General features: G+C 27.1%; 1 protein-coding gene across 1 annotated transcript; it reads left to right on the top strand.

Moving 5' to 3' along the window:
• On the top strand, window positions 1417-1833 carry LOC107633600 (serine/threonine-protein kinase-like protein At3g51990). The gene has a single exon (XM_016337208.1). The coding sequence runs from the start codon at window positions 1417-1419 to the stop codon at window positions 1831-1833; it is 417 nt and encodes a 138-aa protein (XP_016192694.1).

Raw genomic sequence — 9672 nt, 5'->3', positions numbered from 1 at the left:
GAATACGTTTACTCCTAATCTTTAAAACCTAGAGAGAGAGAGAGAGAGAGAGAGAGAGAGAGAGAGCATTCTTCAATTTATAGATCCCTAGCTTCGTCCATACTCCATCCAACCTCTCTGCAGCCACCACCTCGCCACTCTCCCATCTCACCGCATTGTCACCTCTCACCATTTCATCACCTCCACTGCGTCGTTCTCTATATTCATGGCATTCATTTCCACAACTTTGTCGTCGTGTCCATTCTCCTTTCTGCTGCTGCGTCCCCCACCTCGTCTACTGCTCTGTCTTCTGGCTTGCTGTGATGTCCCCACTGCGTTATTTTAAAAGAAAGTCATCATCTTGTCGTTTAGATTTTTTGTATAAAATCTTGCTATTTTTGTATAGGATAGATACTTTTAGCTCTATTCTTATGAAAATTAATAATTAGTCAGAACTAATAAAGAGATGGGGAATGTGGTCCCCACAAAAAATGGGGCCTTGTAAAAAATGGAGATGAGAACAATATTCTTCCACATCGAAAAAAGGAAACAGAGACAGAAAATAAATCTAGAGGCGATGATGGAAAGCAAGAAGACATCCTCTGCTCCTGCCCTGCCTCGTTGACATCCCTACCGTGATAAGAAATTACTTAGTATTGGTGACATAGTCAATTTAAAGACAAGTGAATAAGACTAGAGTTTTGATGACATGCATTGTTAAATTTTGTGTCTGTGTTTCGGAATGTACAGGAGGATTTGTACAAATAATGAATTTTATTTCTCAATTGTTAGATTTTTATGTCATTCTTGTGAATTCTTTGAAGGCACAAATAATAAAATAGGTTGACTTTAATATCATTAGAAGCTAAATTTAATTGTTCAAGTAAGCACCACTAATTATGTTAATAAAGTAATTTTATAATAATAATGTGATTTATATTTTATTTTTTTCGAATAAATTCATTTTAAAATGTAAGAATTAGACTCAATTACGCTAAAATTTTAAAGATAATATAAAATTTCACAACAAAATTAACACTCATTAAGAAAATAAATTTAGGAAGAAGGGACAAAATTACACCTGAAAGTTCATACGCTGGACACAAATACACATAAATCATTTAATGAGTCACGTGTGCACAGTAATTATACACTCCGGCGGACACAATCACCATTCCAGTCATCAGCGTGTGGCGTGGTTAGTTTGAGTGGACACGTGCCTCTATTCACTCCTTGCTGGCACGTTCAGATTGAGTGAGCTTGCCATTTAATGCTAACTCAAAAATTACAATTTATTTTAAAAAAGAAAAAAGAATAAAAAGACATCCTTAACACATAGCCCAAAGCGAAGCCATTGTTGTGTTGGATTGTGTTGTATCATCTTCTTTCTCTTCCACCCCTTCATTGATTCACACCAAAAGCTTGAAACTTTGATTGATGGGGTACCTCAGTCTCTCTTGCAGAGTTGAATCTGCAGTTTCAACTTTCAATTCTCTCACACCATCACCTTCTTTTTCTTCTTCTTCCACCACCACTACCTCAAAGAAACAGAACAACAAAGAAAAAGAAAAACCCACTAAGATCCAACACTTCCATTACAGTGACCTTGAAGCTGCCACCAATGGCTTCTCAAAGCGCAAGCTCCTCGGCAAAGAAAGCCATGGTTATGTCTATAAAGCTGTAATGGTTTCTTCTTCTTCTTCCTTTGCATCTGCACCAGAGTTCATCATCAGCGACAACGAGATTGATAACGAGATTGATATCTTGTCCAAAATCCAGAGCAATAACAGCAAGCTTCCAAATTGGGGAAGAAGAGTTCGTTTGGCATTGCAAACTGCAAAGGAAATGTTTTGATTGATAGAAACTTCAATGCAAGGTTAGGTGATCAATAATGCCCACAAATCCAACTCCAAACAAATGCCCACAACCATATTCTTAATACACTTTATTTCACCCTTAATCATATTAACTGTCTTTTGTAACTGTTGCACATCTTTTTTCAATTTGGTGGCACACTGTATAAGCTCATTCATCTTCTGGTATGATTGTTTCAATGACTTTTATTCAGATACAACCTCTGTCCCCACATTTCTTGTTTTTCCTTCTACTTCGTCCAGCCAAATAAAATACTCACAACGATTTGTCTGGATTTCACTCTATTCCAGACTTGAGTACCACATCTTAAATTCCGTGCAAAAACTTGCCATTGTTGTACTCAAATTTCTTCTTTTTCTTCTTGTTCTTTAACAACGAAGATTCCCCACCAACAGCGCTGCCACAATTTAGGGATAAAGAGCTCAATTTTTTCTGGAGTGAGCCCATATTCTTAGTTATTGGTTAAGGTGTTAGGGTTTCAACACATAGCATCTTCTTTCTGAAGATAAAAGAGAAGGAAGGGTTTATTTTAATTAATCATTAAAATAAATTGTAATTTTTGAGTTGGCACTAAATGGTCAGCTCACTCAATCTGAACATGCCAGCAAGGAGTGAATAGAGGCACGTGTCTACTCAAACTAACCACGCCACACGCTGATGACCGGAATGGTGATTGTGTCCGCCGGAGTGTATAATTACTGTGCACGCGTGACTCATTAAATGATTTATGTGTATTTGTGTCCAGCGTATAAACTTTCAAGTGTAATTTTGTCCCTTCTTCCATAAATTTATTTATGCCTCTTTCCTAATTATAAAGAATATTAACGTCATTATTCTTATTAACTAAATCATAATATTAGGTAGTTAATAGTTTCATAAGTAAAAATTATTAAGTAAAAACTAACAACCAACAGTCATATATTATGCATTGTTTGATTTTTTTAATCTAGTGTTAATTGGATTAACTCTAAAATAGTTATTAATCGGTTTTAATAATATACTTTCTTCAATAAATCAGACATATATACTAAATGTGATCATAAAATAGTTATTATTATTATTATTGGGTCACTATTAATGTGTGCATTAACTATCTCCTAATAAAATTATTGCACTTGAATGAGAATTAGAACTATATCAATTGATATAATTAAAATGATTAAAAATATCTAAGTAGTTTAATAACGCATTAAATATTGATTTGATATAATTATAATGAATATATTTTCTTAAATTAATATAATCATGCATTATTCATGAGCTAATTGTAATATAATTAAAATAAATTTATTTGAGAGAAAAAAAGAGTTCATGTGTAATTTTATTTATGTATACGTATATATTAATTTTGTTAAATAATTATATACACACACACACATCAATTTAAATTTCTCTAAAACTAATTTAATCAAGTACCAATATTAGAAATAAATTACTTAAATAATTTTTAATCTATTCTACTCCTTAGACACATATAGATTAGAGTCATTCTCGTAACGACAACCAACTGAAACAACATTGTAAGTTCGAACATTTAGAATTCGTGCAAATTCAGACCATTCTCTTGTTCTTTGAAAACCTTCTGTATCCCTGATAGAGTTAAATCATAATTTTTTTTATGGAAAAAGAGTTACGGATGTGGCTTTGATGTGTTTGAGACCAAAATTCGGAAGTCAGTATTTATATTTGAGTGTGACACCCATTAAATCCTAAACCCAAATAAAATAGTATCTCTGGTTACATTCTCATTTAATTCTAAATCAAAAGTAATAATGACTTATTTAATTAAGCATTTATGATAATAAATGAGATGATCATTATATAAGTCATTTGATGTAAAATAGTTTAATTTGTGATTATAATTAATATATTTATTGCCCATGAATAGATTAGAAAATAATAATTTCGTAACAAAATAATCATTCAATTTGAATTACAATTAATTGATTGATAGAAATTATAATAAATTCTATGATATTTAAATAATTAACCAAATCAATTAGTTGATATAATTAATTTATTATAATAAATTGAATTTAATGAGTTAAAAGAAAAAAATCGAAAAACATCATCAGAAACATGCCAGCAAAATCGGATCGGACCGGCCGGTTCGACTGAAAAATCGGTGAACCGAACCTTATATCGGTCCAATCCGATCTTTGGACTGTGTAAAAAAGAAAACCGATACGAATCGGTCAAACTCGGAAGAAACCGTTAAAAACCGGTCAAACCTAATAAAGACCGATCCGACCGAATCACTTGGTATTGAAAATTTAATCAAAATTCCTCGGAAGAAACCGTTGAAAACCGGTCAAACCCGATAAAGACCGATCCGACCGAATCACTTGGTATTGAAAATTTAATCAAAATTCCTGAGGAAAGATTCAAACCCTCTCCCTAATAAATGAACGTACCTTGCACAGCCACTAGGTTGCTGTTGTGTTTATTATTACATATGCAAATTTAAATATATATAAATATCTTTCATGAGTTTCATCAAATAATTTACCTTTATTTTATTTATTTTAATTTTAGTTATAAACTCACTCATTCTTAAATTAATTATATTTTTATTCAACAATAATTATAAACTCACTTATTTTTTTTATAATTATATAATATCTATTAATATTATTTTTTAATAAATACTTGTAGTATATAATAATATAATAAATATAAATTAATTAATAAATTATTAAAAATTAAAAATAATAGTTATTTTAATATAAAAAACAAAATAAAAATATATATAGAGTAAAAATAATAAAATATTTATTATTCTTGTTCTATATTATTTTAAAATAACTTGAAATTCTTAAAATATTAATAAAAATATGTATTTTAAATTTTAATTTTAAATGTTTAATTATTTTTTATTTTTATTTATATAGAACTGAGTCAACCGGTTCAATCAGTGACTCATCAGTTGAACCAATAACCTAATAACCCAGTAGCTTGATCGGTTCAATCACCGATTCGGTTCTGACAACTATAGCCGAAAGCCTTAAGAAAGTAAAGATAATGAAAACCAATGGTTACTTGCATGTAAACATATATATAAGCATGATACATGTTATTCTATTTAATAATCATCATCATTTTAACTTCATTTGCTTCTTTATCACCGAACCAATACGAAAGAATCAGAGAAAGGGAATTGACCGAGAGAGAAAGGGACAGAACCGAAGCTCTTTCATTTCTTTAAATTCGTAATTCAAATAAAAAATCTAATCCGATAAAAGTGTTAGTATCTTATTCTTCTATACGTTGGTGTTATTTTTGTTCGGTAAAAGTTGTCGGTGACGTAGCTCCTCTTCTCCTTGAGTTCGGCCAATTGTAGTTCTAGGAGGCACAAATGACTTCTGACGTTTTCTTCTTCAGCAGCTCGGTCAGAAAGCTTTTTCAAAATTTTCGTTGATTCTGATTTCGTACGAAGGTAGAAAATTTTATTTTAAAATTAACTGTTTTAATTTATGAATGCCATGGAAGTCTAGTGGATATTTGTAAATAATTTATGATTGTTTGGAATGACTGAATGTGATGAATATGTATTTGATTTATTGATTGTTTAGGAATGTTGAGAATTCTGATTGTTGAGTTGGAAAATCGGTTTGATTAAATATCATGTAAAATAATTTTTTTGGGTTGGGGTTAATTTGATATTGAAAATAAATCCGCATTTGGAATTGATTTGAGATATTAGGAATGAGTTTTATTGATTTATCAAAAATGATTCTGAAGATCGGTAAATATTTTGACATTGGAATTGGTTTGATTTACTAAGAAAGACTTATGTTTTGAGTTTGATTAAAGAACTACATTTTAAGGAATTATAATTCAAAGAGTTTATTAATTTTAAAGAACGAGTTTGATTGTCGTCCTCCCTAAAGCCTCGAGACCCTACCATGAGATTTACTTAATAAATGATTCTTTTAGTTTTTGAATGAGGTTTAAATCTAAAATGATTTTGAAGTCGGTTTGGGAAAATTATGGTTAAGTAAGAATTGGTTTTTGTATGAAAGAATAACTTGTTGTAAGTAAAGTAGTTTTGGAGGTTTGGAAAGGTTATAAAGAGAGGTGTTGGTTTTAAATAAAAATGATTTGAGTTTGGTTTATTAAGAAAAGGAATCTCTGCCATAGGAGAGCAGAGAACAAGGATTTAAAGAATATATTAACTTAAAGAGATTGTCTGCTACAGGAGAGTATATGTGACATTGTTTGGGCCTTAGTGCCAAATATAAAGTGGGGACGCTCACACACTGAGAACAGTTTTTCAGATGTATGCTTATTGATTTGGAAAGTCACATTGTATGCGGTCTAGCCGTACGACTTATAAGCACACTGTATGCATCTGGAAAGTCATATCTGGGACTTGTACCCGAGTAATGTCGGAAGCGGGTAGGCAACTGACACATGAGCTCATGACCTGCGTTAGGGATAGACATGTATCATATTGTCTGCACATTTGCATTTAATTGTGCTTACTTGTCTTATTTCTTTGTGATTGTGCTGTTTGTCTTGTTGTGACTTGCTTGTACATTGAATTGAATCTCTTACTTGTACTATTTGTTTGTGAATGTATTAAAGTGATTACGAATTGACATTTGACTAAGGACTATGTGGCTGAGAGAGTAATGTGATTAGTTTTATATTTAAAATTTGTTTTAAGTTTAGAGATTTTAAAAAGAGGTAATTAGTTAGCTAAAGTAGAACCAAGAGTATTTTCAAAGGGTTTGATAAAAATATAATTTTATTGAGTAACGTTAATTATTTGCACTTTATTTCATTACTTTTACGGCATTCTCATTCCCTACTGAGAACGTGTGGTTTGTTCTCATCCCAAAATCTTCCACCCTTTCAGTGACACAGGTCGAAGACTCAGTTTGAAGCTGCGGACGGTTATTAGTTTTATTTGAGTTAAGTTATGAGTTAAGTTGCTTTCATAGAATTCCCTCGCCTTTATTGATTAGGATTTTATTTTATACAAAAGGATAGGAATTGTATTTGAGTTACATTTGAATTCTTTTGTATAATATTTATTATTATTAATAATTATGTGATTATTATTACTTGTGTTCTTTGATGTATGATTTTGATTAGCGAGTAACAATTTTTCGGCATTTTCTATAAAACTGAAACACAGTATCGAACTAAAGGCTCAATATTAAATAGTAAATAGTAAATAGTAAATATAGAAAACATGTTAGTAACTCCTTACTTTTGGTACGATCATGACGTGCTAAAAGTTAGGGTGTTACATATGGAGTAGATAAAAAATGTATTGTAATAAAAGATTAATATAATTAATTAATACAAAGGATGAAAGAAAAAAATCAAAATACAATCTTATTAAAAAAATTTAAAAAAAAAATTAAAGAAGAACTTATTAATTAACTTTTATAAAAATATTACAAAAAATTTAAATTATCTTTAATAAAATAATAATACCCTTAAGAATTATTAATCAAAATAAATAAAAAAATAATTAATATAAAACAAAATCGTAGAAAAATATTAGCAAAATTAAGATGAAAAAAACAAAAATAAAAAATTATAAATATTTTATCTGAAGTACAAAATAGAGAGAGAAAAAAGGGATATATAATATAAAAATATTTATTTTTTAACAATTTTTATAAAATACTTTTTATAATATTTTTAACCTATGGTCTAAAGACACAATTATAATAACCCATTAAAAAGTACTTAATTAGTTAATACAAATAATTAGTGTAATCGATTTAGTTCAATAAATTAAAAGAAATAAATGTGGAAGGAAGAGATAAAGAGAAAGTAAAATTCTAAAAATGTGTAGCCATTAAAAAGTAATAAAAAAGTCCTTTTAAATTTCTTATTTATTAATTATTAATTTATTATAATTAATTTCATAACATTTATTATACGTTATTCATCTTACAAATTAATACAATCAATTAATTGATATCAATTATCGATAATTAATTTTAATTGATATAACTCATTTTGCTATACTTTCTAAATAAATAATTAAAAATGCACGTCTTAATTTTTTGTTAAAGTAGAATAAAATAAATTATATAAATTGAGTACTCAAATAAATTAGTACCATAAAACTAAATTTAATGTCTATTTTAAAAATAATTACTGACCTTTTATTCTTTTAATTATTAATAATTTAAATAAAGTAATACCTATAACTTATTTTGTTATCTATTTTAAGTAATTACTAACATTCTAATTTTCAAATTATTTGCTTGTCTTATTTATCATTTATGCTTTCAATCAATTATATTAATAAACAAATAAACTAAATTAACTTTGGTTATACTTGGACTATTCAACAATTCAACATAATCTTTTTAATTTGGGATTAACTACTAACGATAGAAAATAAAAAATTTAGAGTAATTCAATATTATGAACATTAATTATTATTGTGAAATAACCTAAAATCATAATGCAATTTATTTTTAAAAAAATAATCAAGTATTATTGTTAATTATGAAATAACCTAAAATCATAATTCATTTTATTTTTAAAGAAATAATCATCCATTAATATCTATAAATAAAAACTATCGTCAAAATGCTTTGATTAAAAATATGAGGGGTTAATTACTATTCATTATTAATAATATATCAATTATATCAAAAAGCAAAAATATAATTTTCTGCATTTACACCATTAGAATAATTACCATCATGAGTAAAATTTTGTAAAAAATAAAATAAAATTTCATACATAGTGAATTTAAAAAATAAATATCATTAAGTAATTATGCTTAACTTGAAGGATAGAAAGTATATTTTACCCAAAATTATATATATTATATATCCTTTATTAAATAAATTTATTCTTTTTGTCCTATTTTCACATTAAAAAAATTTTTGTTTTGTCTTTTTTAATTGTTATTATGTATTATGTTTTGTTAAATAATATTAAAAAAAATCTTTAAAAATAGAAATAGCGATGACACATTGAATAATTAATTCAATAGAATTAAATTTAAATGAATAAGATGATTTAATTAATTATACAAATAATAGTATATTTATAAATATTAATAATAAAAATAGTCTCACTAATGTAAATGACCAATACAATAATTATATGAAAAAAATAAATAATTACATAATTGCATAATTTTTAAGATCCTATATGATTGAATTTAATAAACAAATTCAAAAATATTTATACGATAATGTTCTAATATTTTAACATACTGTAAATTATACTATAATTTTATATATCATATTATAACTTTAAGTCAACTCCTTAAATACATGAAGTACACATGATAAAAGAGAATATTAGAAAACAAAGTTATAGTAAGATTATTTAAAAATACTGTAAAAAAGACACATATCTTTTGTTAATCAAAAGTTAGAAGGAAAAATATGTGCCTAATAATGAACAACTAAAATAGACAAAAATCTTTAAAATAAAAAATATAAAAAAAATAAAATGTATAAGTAGTGATAAAAGAAATAAAAATTAAATAAATTACAAAAAATATACCCTAAACACAAGAGAGAGAGAAAGAAAGAGAGAAAAGAGAAGGAATAAGTAAAAAACACATTATGATTTCGTATAAATAGATGAAACTGAAAAAATAAACTAATTAAATTAATTCATGTATTTCGTTATCATATTTATTATTTACTAAAATAATTTGATATCTACTCCAATCAAATCAAATCAAATAATTAATATAATTAACTAAATTAATTAATTGGTATAATTAATTATGAAATTTGAATGTCTAATCAAATTAATTAATTGATATCATTAATTAGTTATAATTAATTTGCTTTACAAAATTAAAAGAAATAAATCGAG

The sequence above is a fragment of the Arachis ipaensis genome, chromosome B03 (assembly GCF_000816755.2).
Source record: "Arachis ipaensis cultivar K30076 chromosome B03, Araip1.1, whole genome shotgun sequence".
NCBI lineage: Eukaryota > Viridiplantae > Streptophyta > Magnoliopsida > Fabales > Fabaceae > Arachis > Arachis ipaensis.
This window is presented reverse-complemented; position numbering and strand designations above follow the sequence as displayed.

What these genes read in the sequence shown, in the direction of transcription:
- LOC107633600 (XM_016337208.1), top strand. Translation starts at nt 1,417, where the DNA reads ATGGGGTACCTCAGTCTCTCTTGCAGAGTTGAATCTGCAGTTTCAACT.